The 18239-nt window shown below is 35.4% G+C and overlaps 1 protein-coding gene across 1 annotated transcript in view; it reads right to left on the reverse strand.

Annotated features, from left to right (window-relative positions):
- Positions 1 to 18239, reverse strand: part of CSMD1 (CUB and Sushi multiple domains 1) — a 1239551-nt gene that overhangs the window by 332153 nt on the left and 889159 nt on the right. Inside the window, exons 13-15 of the mRNA XM_030037616.2 lie at positions 7254 to 7436; positions 5123 to 5449; positions 1079 to 1273 (exon numbers count right to left, since the gene is read on the reverse strand). Coding sequence (XP_029893476.1) covers positions 1079 to 1273; positions 5123 to 5449; positions 7254 to 7436 — 705 coding nt within the window. The remainder of the gene's footprint in view (positions 1 to 1078; positions 1274 to 5122; positions 5450 to 7253; positions 7437 to 18239) is intronic.

The following is an 18239-nucleotide window of genomic DNA, read 5'->3' on the forward strand; positions in this document are numbered from 1 at the left end:
TCATTACATGCCTTAATCAGGATAAGAAATCCTGCTAGTACAACATCTAGGTTCACATACACTACTTCTATCAGGCTGCTAAAATGTTTTTTCCAGTATCTCTAAATTTTCTTAGGAACACATAGTCATCTGAGAACTGAGTTGTCAAATTGCCCAAATAACAAAAAACAAGGAAGTGATATGATCCAGATCCTTAAGTTACTGCAATGACACTGGAAGTAAGGGAGGTGTGAGATTTACACCAATTAGAAGGTTTGGATTAGTTTCTTCAAAAAAGTATCATTTAATTGAGTGTCTGACTGTATATCTATTGCTTACTAAAAGATATACAATTTTTTGAAAGTTACTTTTAAAAGACACACTCTAGTCATTTATTAAAAATAAATAAATAAATAAATAAATAATATTCATATGTCTTGCCTTAGGACCCATCACTGTCAAGCATCAAGGAGTCAGCCTACTTTTTCTTTTTTTTCACACTGTATTTCATACTAAAGAGACATTTAATCTTAAGTATAGCTCATCTTACTCTGTTTATTCACCTAGGCAAAAACAAGCAAACAAATTTGGAAATTTTGGGGAATACAATGAATATTAAACATAGCTCTGATTTTCACTATATTACTCAGGAAAAAATGTACTTCATATTAATATGTTATGTACAGAAATTCAGGTATACTGTTGTTTTGAGAAAAATAAAGGTGCAAAGTTTTAAAAAATACTTTTAAATAGAAACTTTACTTCACATTTTTATGTGGTAGATAATTATGTTCTTCAGTATACTACAGCCAAAACTGTTATAACAGCTATAACTCACAACCGAGTAATGATGGTGACAATCAGAACTTGAAACGAATAACAACCAGATTTTTAGAATGCTAATTTATTCCAAGAATATAAAAGCAAGCTATCTTGTGTCTATTATTGCTCTCTCATTTGACTGGAAGAGTGTTAAAATAAGACAAATTAATAACTTCAGCTAAAGCAGTCTTATTTATGTGCAAATTGTAAAAGTAAGCTAAATTTAAATAGTCTCATTATTCAAACCGTAGGTGCAAAGTAAAAATTATGCCCTTACCTTCACAACGTGGGACAGTAGAGCTCCATACTACATTTCCATCTTGCATAATACATGTTATGGATTCAGAGCCTTGGGTCTTCACAAAGCCATCATCACAGTGGAAGGAAACAGAACTTCCCAGAAGGAATCTGTCTCCAAAACGCCTCCCATTTATAGGAATGCCTGGATCATGGCACTCATTCTGACCAAAAGCTGATAAAAACATAATAATAGTAATAACAACGATAATGATATTAGTAATAATAACAACAACCACCACTCCTCTAAACTTTTGTTGTTGTTGTTTTGAGGGGGTTTTTTTGAGGGGGGAATAACTTTTCAGTTGTAATATAATAATACACAATACAATATAATTGAAAGCATAGAAAACTCCTCAATAAAAAGTCAGCTTTAAATTCAATGACATTCACACAGATGCAACATAGTTCAAATTTGGAAGCTTCTTAGTTAGGTGTGGTTTAGACACACAAGAACACATTGTTCTTAAATTTCCCTCTGGACAAAATCCAGCTGTTTGCCTCTAGTATAATGAGAAGTGTGGTTTCACATTGCGGCTAATTTGGCAGAAATACAGGCTATTGCTAAAAAACTATGGCCACTGCCTAGGGCAGACAGAACAACCTCCCAGTGGGACATTCAGAGCAGCCTGCCTTCATCTAGTGGGTTGGCAACACAGGGTGCAAACCACACCTCCATGTGCATGTGCGATCTCATGGGGAGTGTTTTCAGCAGTCCGTGGATCAATGAGTTGCACAGAGCAGCTGCTTGTGGGTGCAGGTAAAGCTAGGGGGACCTCCGTGCTTTCAGGAGGTGTGTGCAAGTAAGGGAACCCGGGGTGAGTGCTTGTAACTCTTATGTCTTGTAAGGGGAAGGCGCGTATGTAAATCTTGGCAGGGCAGGATGAAGACGGATTAGAGTGGAAAAGTATTTACAGATTTGTATGTATTAAGAGTCACAAGTGGTGTTCCCCAGGGTTCAGTATTGGGGTCAGTTCTGTTTAATATCTTTATCAATGATCTGGACAAGGGGATCGAGTGCACCCTCAGTAAGTTTGCAGACAATGCCAAGTTGGGTGGGAGTGTTGATCTGCTTGAGGGAGGAAGGTTCTACAGAGGGGTCTGGACAGGCTGGATCAATGGACCGAGGCCAACTGTATGAGGTTCAACAAGGCCAAGTGCCGGGTCCTGCACTTGGGTCACAACGATCCCATGCAGCACTACAGGCTTGGGGAAGAGTGGCTGGAAAGCTGCCTGGCAGAAAAGGACCTGGGGGTGTTGGTGGACAGCTGGATGAATATGAGCCAGCAGCGTGCCCAGGTGGCCAAGAAGGCCAATGGCATCCTGGCATGTATCAGAAATAGTGTGGCCAGCAGGAGCAGGAAAGGGATTGCCCCCCTGTACTCGGCACTGGTGAGGCCGCACCTCTAGTACTGTGTTCAGGTTTTGGCCCCTCACTACAAGGAAGACATGGAGGTGCTGGAGCGAGTCCAGAGAAGGGCAATGAAGCTGGTGAAGGGTCTAGAGCACAAGTCTCATGAGGAGCGGCTGAGGGAACTGGGGTTGTTTAGCCTGGAGAAAAGGAGGCTGAGGGGAGACCTTATCGCTCTCTACAACTACCTGAAAGGGGGTTGTAGTGAGGTGGGTGCTGGTCTCTTCTGTCAGGTGGCTGGTGATAGTATGAGAGGAAATGGCCTCAAGTTGTGCCAGGGGAGGTTTAGATTGGATATTAGGAAAAATTTCTTCACCTAAAGGGTTGTCAAGCATTGGAACAGGCTGCTCAGGGAAGTGGTTGAGTCACCATCCCTGCAGTGATTTAAAAGATCTGTAATGTGGCACTTAAGGACATGGTTTAGTGGTGAACTTGGCAGTGTTACATTAAGGGTTGGACTCAGTGATCTTAAAAGTCTTTTCCAGCCTGAATGATTCTAAGATAAACCAGGCAGCACAAGGAGGCACCAAGTGTAGTCACAGCACCAGGCCTGTCAGAGTTCAAGGATTGTCTGGATGATGCTCTTAGTCATATGGTTTAGTTTTAGGTAGTCCTGCGAGGAGCGGGGAGTTGGACTCAATGATCATTATGGGTCCCTTCCAACTTGAGATAGTCTGTGATTCTAAGATTTTGTGTCTAATATTGTGGTTTATCTGTTGAATTGGTGATATTGATCCTGAATCTACAGTTCACTGATTGTCAGTTATGTTTCATTAATAAATCAATAAACTGCTTTGGTCCTGATTTGATTTAAACCATGACTGGAGCACTTTTTCCCTGCAATACATAGGAGGTCCAGAAGTACTAACACTTTGGCTGAAATTAAACTAAGCATTTCCTATGAACACGAAGGGTTCATAAATCAGGGACACTCCCATTTGTCATCTCAGTTCCCCACTATGGAGGCATATACGCTCTTAAATAATTCTAGCACATAAGGCGTGTATCAAGCTCAGTGGTAACACCTACTCTAATATGAAAAGTGTGGTGGAAAGCTCTTTGACATAATAATTAGGTGATCAGGACTCTCAGGGGGCTTGATCCATGAGTATTATATTCCTGACTGCATAATTCTCCAGCTTCAAATAGAAATAGTAAAGATTGTCCTTATTATGGTCTGTCTTTACTTTGGTAGAATAGCATATGGAAAAAGGGATCTGAATAATCTCAGAAGCAGACCTAGAATTCAGGCCTCACATTTTCTGGTAAATCTTTTAATCTCTACAGTCTTAGTTAAGGTGAGGATCTCCCTTTTCTCTTCCTGTCACTTTTCAAAGGACAATAATTATCCCTTTCTCTGAAAGCAAAGGAACAATTTAGGCATCTAAGACTTAAAAAGGGTTGCAATCCATTAATTCCAGTTTTATGTGGGGCAGCTTTCTAAATAATGCAAGGAAACACCTTGGCCCCTGAAGAAACACTGTTAATTGATTATCTTAATTGACACAAGATAGGAACAAGCGCAAGATGTGACAAAGACAACTTTATTGTCAATTAACTTCTTCTATAAACTTAGAAGATAATTTCTTCAAAAAAAAAGATAATCTCTGTAGAAGTAATGTCTTTGAATGACTAATAAAACTTCTAGGAGAGTTAGCAGTCCATGGCAAATGTAATAATGTTTTCTGCATGACGATGATGTTACTAGAGCTTTCAATTGAGAATATTGTTGAGTAATATCCTTTCATATCAACAAAACAACAGATGGCTATCTGTAGCCAGATATTTTTTAGCCTGGTTTCCCAAACAGGAAAGACTTATGCTTTCAGTTGCTCTCTATATGTATGTGACTGCTAGGTCCACATTTAACAACTTTTGAACTTGTTGACCAGTTGCAACTAAATTTTGTATATTTGAGAATTGCATTCTCAGATACTATGTTCTTAAAATTCTTAAAGAAACTGTAGCCAGAGAGAAAAACTATTCTTAAATCAGTGCACTCTGTAGGAAAGACTTCTGCATGAGATCAGCTATGTTCTTAGACACTAGAAAAAACACAGAGGGTAACTATTATGTGTATCCCCCAATCTATATTCATAGGGGTCTGTATTCTTAGATACCACACCATCTAACTGGAAGATAAAATACAAAAGCAAAGCAGATTCCCAGAACTATTTATTTGAAATGATATTCTAGTTGCTTTTTATACTTCTGTGCTTTTCAGATGAACATCTCCATACTTGGGATCTAAGCTTGACATCTTTCTGAACTTACTCCTGGTTCCATTGAGAAGTATATTAAGTTACTTGCACTGGATGCTTTGATCTGGATGATCTGGGCTTTAGTTAAGTGCTCTGCATTTATGCAGTGTCAGCCAAAAAGGCCCTTAAATAATGAAGGGAATTCCTCAGCACTATCACAATTAAAATAAATAAATTATAAAGATTCAGATAAGCTAATGAATATCTGGAAGACAGCTGAAAGCAGTGCAATTATACAAGCATTACAATTTACTTCTGTATTATAAATAAAAACATGTTCTATTTTTCATTATTATAAAAAAAGATAGCTTGATTTTAAGACTAGGCATAAAATAAAAGCAGAGGTTCTTACTTGTGTAAGTGATATTAAATCCTCTTCCAGTGGTAGAGTGATCTGATTGAAATTCAAGTCTTACTATGTGCCCACTGCTAGCCAACTGAGAAGGGACCTCATTGCCAGAAAATGTGCCAAGAGGCGGTAGATCTGAAATCCCATCATCTTTCACTGTAAGGTAGTCAAATTGAGGTTCTACATCAAAGTCGTTGAAAATCAGATGGATTCTGCTTCCTGGCTCTGAGATAATTAACCAAACACAGTTCATATTGTTCCCATACTCCTCGGGATAATTTGGAGAAAGAATAATTCCAGACGGTGTGGTGAAGTTGAAGAAACACGAGACTAAAGAAAACAACAATAGATTCTCAAAATACTATCCACAAACATTATAAATGCTTGTCTTTCTAGTCTTTATTCTCGTGGAAAAAGATGCTTTTGAAGCCTGGATGTCAAAACTACTACATATGCAACGTGCAAATGTTTAAGACTGTCGAACATTTCTCCAATATAATGTGTCAGCCTTGCATGTTTTTATTGCCCCACGTGAGGCTAAGTGACTGCAGGACAGGGCCTGCAAGAGATTATTAGAAGCATGTAGAGAATGCCAAAGAAAACAGAAGTAATGCCTGATGTGTCAGAATTTGGGAAAATTGGCAGGTTTGTTCTGAAATGCAAATGCAACCTCTAAATTTAAATGTGATTTTTTTCTAAAAGGAATATGCATGTAAATGTATTTAGCAATCCAAAAAATCAAGTACAAGGGCCAGTTTGGTCTGTAGTACACACAGTTCATGCCGATGTAAATAACAGTAGAAATTTAGATGTGCCTCAATCAAGAACTCTTAACAGTATATAGTACAAAATTTTTTTACCCCTACTTTCCCTTCAATAGCACAGGGCAATTAAACAAATTCATACCTATCCTCCTTTTTCACTCCTTTGGGCCAATTTTCATTAAGACAATTCCTAACTGATTTCAGAATCATGAGCTTGTGGCCGGTACTTTAGTGAGAAATACAATACATTCAGAAAGAGGAAAGCTCACTGCATATTAATTAACACAAAGGATAACCACTACTCAGCTCTTCAAACATGTCAAACTGAACTCAATATTTGTAAATAGATATTCTAAGTTTAGGTTCCATTACCTTTCACAGGGCATGTGCACATCAAACAGTGGAGCACGGTAAAATATTCCACACTATTGCTAACAGAAACTAATACATCACCCAATGCAATACAACACCATGAAGAAACACAGCTTCTGTCTTCAAAGGGAATTGCAGCTGCACTGTCTCCGTGCCCAGGCCTTACATGCTTAGACACATTTCAGCTTTGCATGGGCATATGGAGATTACTTCCAGTCCAGAGCAAGCTTACTTAGCTTGGTAAGTCCTGTACTAACACAGCTGCAAAATACATGTACGTCCAAGTAGAATTGGACACCTCACTAAGGTTGTTTTGAAAATCCAGTACTGAATTATAAGACTCTTTATAGGAAAAGGTAATGTGGTCTGGAGAACTGAAGTACCTAATACAGTTGGGTACTAAAAAGTTTTACTCTATTTTACCACAGAAGAAGAAGAAATAAGAATAATAAAAAAAAAAAACCTCTCTATTTAAATCCATCTACAAGCTTACCTACAAACATATTTTATCTTTCAAAACAAAATTCACAACTAATGATCTTACCTACACTTCTTCCATGTTGGATATCTTTATATTCCTTATATTCATTTTCATGCTTTATTAAGATATCAGAAAAAAACCCCAATCTTTTCTTATGTGGATCTGCAGACTGCTTTGCACTGCCAGAATCAATGTGTATGTGCCACAGAGTACTTTTGAACACTTATATGCTATTAGGAATTGCTCATTTAGAGTCTAATTCAACACACATTTACATTAAGAGTGTTAAATGGTTCAATTAAATATAAAACGAGGGGAAAGAACGTTCTAAAACAGTCGTACGTGATTTTACCCATAAATGAGCTACTATTGAGCCAACTAAAAAAAACCCCATGTGACTGAAAAAGTCTTCAAGGTCTTCTGAAATGTTCTCCTGCTGGCTAGTCAGAAATGCTAAGAAAAGCAAGAGGCTAAGGTCAGAAAAATAATGCAGAAAAAAAAAATTTAAAAATCTTACAAACACAGCTGGGTTTGTTGCCAGACCACTGGTTGTTTTGTTGACATGTAATCGTTCTCTCTCCCACCAGTTCAAAAGCTGCTTGACATTCAAAGGTAAGTGTGTCTCCATGCAGAAAACTGCTGCCAGTCCTTTTTCCATATGATGGAATTCCAGGGTCTCCACAACCTCCTTTCTCAATTTCTGAATATCAAAAAATTCAAACACAATAATAAGGAAAATAAATTTGCAAGCAATTTATATGTCAGTATCAGAAGTGCTTTCAAAATATTTGGCATTGTGCCTTAAGCTAACATTTACAGCTGAAAGTGAACTACAGGTGAATGTTGTAAAACCACCTCCAAGATGACTTAAGATCTAAAGTGTTTTCACAAGCTAGTAACTTCCATACCTGCATTGCTGAAGATAAAAAAATACTCACGTTTAACTGCATGGCTGAACTGAATTACAGCATATTTGAGGGTAAAATTATAAAGCCATAGTCTCCATTCTATCCATGGAGACAGCCTGTGTGTAGATCCTGTTTCCGGTAATGAAGTACTAGTAATAAAGAATCTATCTTAACTCTCACATCTGCAATTCCATTTATAAGGCTATTAGTAACACGATTAAAAGCGTATAAATTACTGATAGCATCAATGAATTTCATTTTAAGCACTAAAATATAATGAAAACAAAACTGAGGAATTATTTCTTAATCTCCTACTTCAAATTAGAGCCACATTCTTCTCAGCTGCATTCAGTTACATTCAAAAAAGATTAACCTTTTGGATTATACTTCCTAGATATTCTCTAGGACATCTGCTATTTAAATTATTTAATTTGTAGATACTGAATGTAAATATACAATATAAGAATATAAAAACTCAAGTCTTATGAAATTTATGAATAACAAGAATATTAGGAAAGGAATTGTAAATATTAATTGCTTGTGATAGAGACGCTGAATCATCTTACAAATTGCTATACACATGGCTGTTCATAAAAAATTAAGGCTCCATTTCTTTGCCATTAAATTTAAAGCAGTTTTATTATAAATTTCCATTTAAGCAGCAAAAATAACAACAAAGCACTGCTGGTTCTATAAACTGTGTTGCTACATCTGTAGTAAAATTATGTAAATCTCATTTGAATGAAACTAGTAATAAAATTCTTGTTATTTAAATTTTTCCCAGTTCAATCCAAGGTGTGAAATCTGAAACATTCAAGATAACAAGAAAATTCAATTCACTGAATAGTATTAAATATTAATATAATTTAACACCATTAAAAATGTCTGCTGTCAAATATTGTTAAATCTACTAATGTTAAATCCTGGCAGAAGTGTATATCTTGACACGCTAACTCCAACAGAAATTTTAAGGTGCAGGACAGCATTATTATGATATGTGAAGTCAATCCACTACGTTTACACCCTGAAAGCAGTTGTGAACAGATTGTTGACAAACATCTTCAGAATAGTATGCCATGTATTTCACAAAAGAACAGGTTATTCATCAGGGTAAAAAGAGGTATAAATGTCTTTCTTGGTAATCTTAAAATCAAGCTTTGAAGAGAAAATTAGGAGTAACTACTCCATCTATGAATTCAAAGCAGTTCCAGAATCAGTTGTTTTATTTAAATAATTTTTCTTACCAGAAAGCTAGAATGTATCAAATGAACGAAAACATCTGCCAAGAAGTCCAGCACACAAATATAATAAAACACCAGTAAAGAAATATCATAAGCAATATTTATAAATAAGGCCTCAAAATTATATGTATTTACAAATGCTTTAATGTAGTTTCACCTGCCTGCTCCTACTGAGACATTGATTCCTACTGCAACAGTGGAGCACTGGAAACCTGAGTGTTCCCAGCTATCCACAGCTCCACATCCTACATGAAAATGTGGGGAGCTACAGAAAATCAGAACCCACATTTTAATTACATTTTAATAGTTCATTTCCTCCACTGATAGCAGAGCAATATCTAATCCAGCATGTGAGAATGATCATAAACACTCTTTTCCAAAAACCTGTTGTTTCTCAAAGATTATGGCAATGCTGTTTCAGGCAGGAGTGTCAGGAGGCAAACTGTCTGCAAGGTTTTGCAAAGGCATTCCTGAAGATTTATTCCTTAAAAGAAACCAACAAGTGTTTCTTTCCATGGTCTACAGAGAAAGTATCAAAATATCTTTAATTAATGAATTTACTGAAGTAGAAGACAGATCAGGATGCTTTCTAACTCTCAGGAGATACACCAAGCCTTAGGAGAGGTGTATGGATCAGTGAACCAAAACTTTTAACAGAAATTACCATGAATTAAGCTTTCTGGCAGGTTGAAAATTCCTTTTTTGTAGGAAACTAGTACAGTATGTCTTTAGTCAACACCGAGCTCTTACTGAGGAAGGCAAGAATGCAGGATAAACTTTGGAGACTAAGCAAATACTTTGTGCTTCTGAGGATGTCTTATTTGCATTTTGACAATAAAAAGGTTGAAAAATTCTATCCAGCTCTAGAAATCTACATCTTCACAAACCTTGAAGTGAAGACTATCTATCCTTAACAGAAAATGTACTCTAGTCAAAACCAAGTTAATCAGGTTGACAGAAAGAACCCATTAAATTTCAATAGATAGCATTCACTTCTATCTTAAAATTTCACATAAATTTCCTGGTATGAAGATTTACTATAACATGCATATCATATCACTCTTATTCATATTACATTACAGGTGTTACCATCAATAACACAATTTTAGATCAACTAATATTTGACCAATTAATTTTACAGTGAGACAAAGGTCTGTTGTTTTCACACCACAAAATCAAAAGAACACCCAACTTAGATAGTTTAACAACTTTCCATGTACTTTTTCAGTTCAACATCTGTCTTTGCTCTTGTATTACAATGAATTAATGCATACGTTAGACAATTTCCTTCCAAAATATTTGAAAAAATACCAGAACCCCAAAAAGCTGTGTCTTAGCTGACTGAATTTCTCATAGATAGACTGATTGCAGCTCTGTAGTGGTTAAGATGACAAAACTTCACTTCCCCGTAAAAAGATAAAAACTTTTAGGAGTAATCTCAGTTTTAATGTCTGAATTTTTAAATTTTTTATTGAAGTATTATAAAATATAAATCCATGTAAAAATTCTGTCAGCAGAAGAACACAATATTAAATATTCACTTTCTTAGTGTTCAGGAAATCATGAAGGAGTGACAGAACAAAGCAGATTAAGTCAGATGCAAGACTGTCTGTACATTTCTTTTCAGTCAAGAGCTAGATTTCCATCACATATATTACTGACCGACCAAAACTTAGGGAAGACAGAGAAGGCCAAATTCAGGGGTTTGTATTTATACATAAAGAATACTATTTGTTTAAAACTAGATGTAGAGTAGTACAGCCATGTAATGATTCCCAATATTTTTCTGCCCTCTGGGATTTAACACAGCTTTTTATTTCATTGTCTTTTCTGGTACCTGTCCAACTTCCACAGATTTGATCAGAGAACAAATTTTTAAATGTCTAAATTCAGTTGAGGTGCATTGTGCCTATTACTGCAACACTTGCACCAATTATTCTGCTTCATAAATTGCAAAGAGGCTATATATCTGCTAAAAAGACAACATTCTTCTGACCAAGTCAGTTGGAGCTATGTTGAGAGAAATCCTACGGGACAGAAAAGGTTCTTAAAATGACAAACATGAAAATAAAAGCTGTGCTAACCTATTTAAAGTGTGGCAATAAAACCCCTATTCCTTTAGGATTACTCTGTGTACTCATTCAATGTTGGACTTCTTTTGATCTGAGTCCTTAGAGCTGTGTGAAGTTCATCAAGTTTGCAAATAAGCTCTCAAGCTCAAATTTAAACATCAGCTTCCTCTGGTTACCAAAATATTAACATTGATCTTATTCAATTGTTTCTGGCTTTCATGTACTCTCTTTCAGTAGCCTGGGGAAAGAGACTTTTCATCTTGTTTGTAAACTAGAAATATTTACTCAGTTTCAGGGAACAGTCTCTCTTTAACGTTGGAAGAATTACAAGATTAGATTTCTGATGAGAAGTTCATATCCCTCTGAATTTAATCAAAGAGATTTCTGATGCTGTGTTTGCTTTCAAAGGAAGAAATATGGCAATTCTAAAATGATATGAAGCATCTAAATAAGTGTTATGACTACTATTTGAAAGGTGTCACATTGCAATTCAAGTCTTTTTGATGAAAAGGCTTTGCATTACTTTGACCCCAGTATCTGAAATATATAATAAAATACTTCATAGATTATAACATTTGGCAGTCTTGAATGTATTAGTCATGGTAGCAATTTACCTTTTTTTCCCTTGTTACTAGATTACAAATACACAGTTAAAATGAAATTCTTCATGCCACTGTTTTCATTCATACTACCCAATATTCTAGCTTAGATGATTAGTGAATCATCATCAAATCACTAAATCTGTAGCTAGATACAACTTTTACCAGTAGATTATTAATAATATCCTCACGCTTTAATAATTCAGATGTATAAACACAATTTAAATTAAATCAGTGTTTTAAACACATGTAGGTTATACAACAATCCATTGTTTCAAAGAAGAGATACATAAATAAACTTCAGTAGTTCAAGGTCTATCAGAAAGTTGAAGTCAATACCTCCAAAACCTAAAATCATGAATTTGACACCACTTCATAATTATCATCTTAGCTATAGTCAAGATGATAGGTTAAGGGAAGCTGAGAACTGTCACAGGTATACATTTACAAAAAAAAGAGATAGTTTGGAAGTTTATTTCCATGTCAGATAGGACCTTTCCAGTTTAACATCTAAACTCTTATATGAAAGGCCACAGAAATTATGTTTTAAATATAAGCAGACTGATAATTTAGTTTATTTCCTCTTATTCCTCATATCTCCCTGTGTTAACAGTCATAATACCTGTCAGAGTGGAATCTGATTTAAAAATACAAATGGAGAAACCCTTGTATAAAGAGAAACCCTTATTCAAAGAGAAGGGATAGAGAGATATGCTCAGGACTGCAGAATAGGACATACGTTAAAGAGTTATATTATATATATGATTCCTGCAAAGGAACATGGGAACAACTACTGAAAGTGAAAATGATAAATCAAAACTAATAGAAAAAATATTTCAGATATCACATAATCGGACTGTAAAAGTGGTTATTAAAGCTAAAATGAGGTTGGCCTAAAGCTAAAAACAAGGTGGCCTTACATGATAATTTTATAGATGATCACAATTTTATCATTATTCCAGTAAATTTCTTCAAAGAAATTTTACAGTACAATTTATTATCAGTCTCCAACTATAAAAAGAGAAGGCTTCCTTCACAGGTCATATAGTTCCCAGCAGCATTCTAAGAGATTCTCACAATTTCTCTGAAATGTTTTGTCCTTGCTGTTATCAAAAAGGCCACAGATCATATCCAGTAGGTTAATTTTTGTTGCTTCTCCCTTATTGCATTCTGTATCAATATTAAAAAACAAACATGACCTTATAATCAGATAGATGGAAAACCAACATAAGAACTTTTTATAGGAAGTTCATTTAAGCTAACAGTTCACTATCATAGCGTATGGATGGTTTGTTGGTAATAATAATGTATCATATCTTATCATATCTTATAATATAAAAATCCTTGAAAGTAATAAAACAATTTAAGAAGAAAAATAATCAAAGCTTTTCAACAAATATGTTCAAGTTTAATATTTACTGTGTACTTAAATATTCCATTACAGAATGCAGAAAAATAGAATGTCGGTTTGTCTAGAATCAATTTTACATGTCCAGGGGTAGATGCAGACCAAATCTGAACAGGGATGAGGAAAAAGCTTTCTGTTACTTGTTGCAGAAAAGTTTATGATACCAACTAACTGACTGATGAAATAGCAGGTCAAATTCATTATCAGTAATTGCAGAAAAATAAATCTGGAAAAAAATTATTATCAGCTTGCAGGCCCAATGATAGGTTCTGAATTGACAGTTACCACTCAGGAACAAGAACTCTGGCATACTAAAGATAATCCTATGAAACCATAAGCTACTGAAAATGTTAGGAATTGCCAGGAAAGGAACAGTGAACCAAACAGAAAATACTATTCTGACACCACACAAAAACCTATTTCATTTGCATATTGAATACTGTATGTAATTCTGCTCCTCCATATAAAAAAAGACAGATTAGAACTAGGGAAGGAAAATAAAAGATCAAAGTTACTGTTTCTCAGGAATTGAGGACTAATTAAATAGACTGGAAGTCTCTTTTTTGGGAGGTGAAATATATGTGTTCAAAATTGATTGGACAAATACGTGGAAGAAAATTGTATTGAGAGACAAAGAGGAAGTACTTGAGCCATGCCTCACTGGAAACAGGGAAAGTACTCTGGGATTATCTCTGTCTCTTGATTTATCACTGTATACTTCACTATTTTTTCCTTAAACATTCTTTTTTGTCTAGTATCAACATGCCATGGGCTTTCGGTCTCAGTGTAGATTTTTATTCTAATGTTTTGTGATAAGGAATGTCGTATTGTTCAAATTGCAGAATTCATGTTTCTTTATTAACAGAAAGAGTAGAGCCTGTCTATACAAAAGGCTGAGCAGTGCCCTGGACAAAAGTTAGCCCAAAGGTATCCTGTGGAACCCAAGTTAGCATGTTACGGTGTAAAATAGGAAGCACAGTAAAAAGCAAGTGCAGCTGCCTCAGAAATGATCAGAATAACATAAGGATGAATCTTGTGAAAAGGTGAACCATGGAATGAGGCAAAAGACAATAAAGAAAGAAAAATAGCTAGCAGGAAAGGAGAATAAAGAACACCTCCACTTTTCCAGAAAAAAAACCCAAACCAAAACAAAAAACAAAACACCAAACAAAAAAACATAGATAGATAACAAAAGTTTAAATAAAATTAAGTAAAGGGCAGCATAGGAAGAGAACAGGTTATGGACTATTTAGAAAATGTAGACATATTCAAGGGAACAGGGCCTAATTAAATTCACATTAAAGTACTTAAACTGAAGCAGTCTATGAACTATTAGCAATTATATTCAAGAACTTATGGAGGACAAGGGAGGTTCCAGCTGACTGGACAAGGTCACATGTAATAACCATCTCAAAAACTGGAGAAAAGAGGACCCAAGGAATTGTACAAATGCATGCATATATAATTTGTCCCCTCAAACTGGGAAGGTGATATGCTTTATCCTCCTTTATAACAGAATATCCTTGAACATCTTAACCTAAAATTATTTTAAGCCCTGGCAAGGAAAACATGGTAGTTTTCTAGAAAAGAATCAATGTGCTACCAGTATTTTAAAAGTGCAAGCAAATTGACCTATGTAATTATAGGACTGTAAAGCCAACACTGATCCTAAGCAAAGTGATGGAACAGCCAACACAGGAGTCTGTTTCTAAAGGGTTAGAAGATGAAAATATAATTAACACCAGTTAACATGGTTTTATGGAAAATTGGTCATGTCATACAAACAATATGATTTTTAGATTATAAACTTGGTTGACAATATATTTGGACTTCTTTCAACCATTTAAATTAGCAACACATGACCTCCTAATTAAGAATTGGCATCATAGAAAATCAATTTAGCACATATTAAATGGATTAAAATTAGATAATGATAGTATCTCAAAGCATAAAAGTGAACAAAGAATTAACATTAGGCACTAGAACTGCTTCAACTAGCTTAGTACATACTTTTTTTTTAGCCCAGTCCTAACAATATGTTATACAAATGATATTACAGAAAAACAATTAATCAATAGTGGCCATAGTATTTTCAAGATGCTGTAGCCCTGTGACATATACTGTAAGTGTTCGTGTTGTCTTGTGCATATGTACCCACATAAGCACTGCTTTTTGTCATAGTCTTCAAAGGAAAAAGCAAACATCAAAATTTCAAGCCTATGACAGCTGGGAATTTTGTAAAATAAAATTAATATTAGATGTGATGACCTAATTTTCCCTGAGTATCCACTTCCATACCTTACAATGGGTGTTCCTCCTCTTTAGAGACCAGGAGTGATGAGTCCAGTTTCACCAAACAAAATGGAAGATTAAAACTGATGTCATCATGGGATGTGTTGGAGCTTCAAGATTGGGATGCTTCTAATGCAGGTTATAGAAGCAGTAAGTGCTCAAATGAAAAATGTTAGCTTTGGAAGCTATCCATTGATATGGATAAAGAGGGAGAAAGATGCCTTGGTAGCATCTGAGGAATGAAAGGTGATTACACTGCAACTGAATGTACTAATATTAGTGCAGTGTGGTCTTCCAAATAACTTAATTTTACTGTATTCTATTTCAGTAAAGAAGTAAGAAGGAAGAAGTGTTGCTCTAAAAACATTCTTCTGATGGGAAAAAAAAAAAAAGGAAAAAAAAGAAAGCCTCTTTAGGCCCTATGCTCCTATATTCTATCCTTGCAGGACAAATCCTGCCCTCCAGGGCTGGACTCAGTCCAGCAGCTTTTAGGTTTTTTTGGGGATACACAATTTCCACTGAGATCTCTAAGAAAACGTTTCTCTCTTTGATTAACTTTGAGACTTTATTGCATGTGCCCCCCTTCTGTCTACAAAGAACTTCCTGTTACTCTTATCTATATCTTGTATGATTACAATTTTTTTGCTGTGTCTTCTTCCTTCTTTGCTCCTGTCCTCTCGGCCACCTGAGAGTCCTGAGCCGCGCTTAAGGAAGACACACTTTCCTTCTCTTTCCAAAGATGCCAACCTGACCAAGGCTTTAACAACAAGGACAAGGCAAACAAGACTTTTGCCTCCCTAACATAACATACTTTCTGAGCAACATAACCTGACATAAAACTACTCTGCAGACAAATAAAAGAAACCTCACAGCTTAGAATTGACTCTGTAAGATATTCCATATAACCATACCAAAACAGTGCATATCTACATGTACATGTAAATATTTTGTTGGGATAGTATATGTACAAGAAAATGAATAAATAAACAAAGAAATAAATAAAATTTATGTGTGCTTTTAAGTGAGAGTAATTAAACAGCTGAAATTTCACAAAAGCATGTTACAGAGTCATCATGGGCATTAGCCATCTATTTGACTTTGCATAGATAGACTGGACTTCTCAGTTGGAAAATTCCATTCAACATGTTTTTCCACTTCACACCCAGAAGAAAAAGGAAGAAGGATAGGCTGGGTTATGCTGGGGATTTAAAAATGGAGGGTTTTGGTGGGAAAAAACCCTCCCTGTGAATATTGCTTGTCTGTGGAGGTTAACTGCACAAACCTAAAAACCCCAGCAAATTGCTACAAGAAAGTCCTGTGCCTGTTACAATTATGTATAATCAAGCTTAACCATGGCTTTTATAGAGTCACCGGGGTACAAGTAAAATACTTTACCTGTTCATCACAAAGTTATTTGCCTAAAACCAAAAAAAAAGTTACTTTAAAGTGTTTGACAAGTGTTACTAACATTACGCCTGGTGGGTTTTTTTAATTTGTTTCCTTTATGTTTCCATGCTCACTGGAAAATACTATGATCTTACATGATGTGTGTCCACAACAGTAAAACTATTGTGTCTTACTTGCTCTCTCCTGTCACATAGACCACTTAGAGCATCAGTTCTGTGGTTTCCAAATTATTATAATAAGTAGTGAAACTCAGAATTTAATTTTAAATGCTACAATGAACTAGAAACTAAAGAATCTAAAGGCTAGATCTCAAAGAACACTTATTCTGACAGTTACCTTCAGGGTGTAAAACTGCCATGCAACACAAGTCTTGACTTCTTGAGAAAGCTGAGTGATTTCTACATACATTTACAATTTGATGCAATGCATATATTCAGAAATGGTAGCCTGACTATTATTAACTTCCAGCTTGGAAAGAAAAGTTCTGGATGTGTGCTGGGGTCATGCCCACCATGCTTTCCTGATTACATTTCATCCTGAATAGAGATGATATGTGTTGCTCTGAATAACACTACTTTACTTTTAGTTAAAGTGATCTACTCCAATCAAATTTAAAAACAATGAAGAGAAACTTTCTATGGCTTCTAATATGAAGCTCATAGTCCTGTGCAGGTGGGATGTGGCAGGAAAAGATTTATTATATAACATGAGTGAGTGGCAATGGTTTTAACTCATTGCAACATCCTGAAATATTGGACTTGCATTGGGGGAGAAGCTAAAAAAGACAATAGCATTTTGTTTTTTCCAATAGCCCAAGTAAAGGGGGGAAAAAACTTAAATGTACATTTATGTTGTTCCTATCAAGGTACATGTTCTGGTGAAAGCACACCAATACTCCATCCAAATGTCTATACCATAGAGAAGCAAACAGATCAGGTATAATCAGCTTATTTTATATAATTGCAAACTTTGCAGATGAGCAGAGAATCTCAACAAATATGTTGTGGCCACTTTTCTTGAGCATACTGTGTGAACAAATGGAAATTAAAAAAAAAGTTGAATGTTTTCTTTGACATCCAGTTCTTGCTAAAATCCTTTAAAATTCCTCCTCTTTTCTCTACGTTCTAGCAAAATAGCAGAAGAGGAACCTATGGCAGTGGTTCCAACCAATGGATTAGATTTTGAACCAAACTCAACTGTTCATGATAGTATTTAGAATTGTGAATCCAACAAAGTTCAGTTGCAAGCTGAATGAGCTTGAGAAATGCTACTCACTGAAACTCAGTAATCTTTTCTACAGCATACTAATACGACACAATAGAAGCATGAACAAATGCAAGTTTTTTATCATGTTCTATATAAAAGTGAGTGTACAAAAACATTTTTTGCTAAGTATTTCATGCAGAGGCCATATAGATATTAGAAAATAAAAAGTGGCAACAAATGTAAGACCTTGGAACCGTCAAAGACAATCAGACTGAAATGTGGTGAGTCCTGCAGATGATAGGAAAAATCCAAAAGGTTCGGGGTTTTTTTGTTTGTTTGTTTTAAGTATTTGAACTCTTAGTTCTCTGAA

This window comes from Aquila chrysaetos, chromosome 15, assembly GCF_900496995.4.
Source record: "Aquila chrysaetos chrysaetos chromosome 15, bAquChr1.4, whole genome shotgun sequence".
In the NCBI taxonomy this organism is placed as follows: domain Eukaryota; kingdom Metazoa; phylum Chordata; class Aves; order Accipitriformes; family Accipitridae; genus Aquila; species Aquila chrysaetos.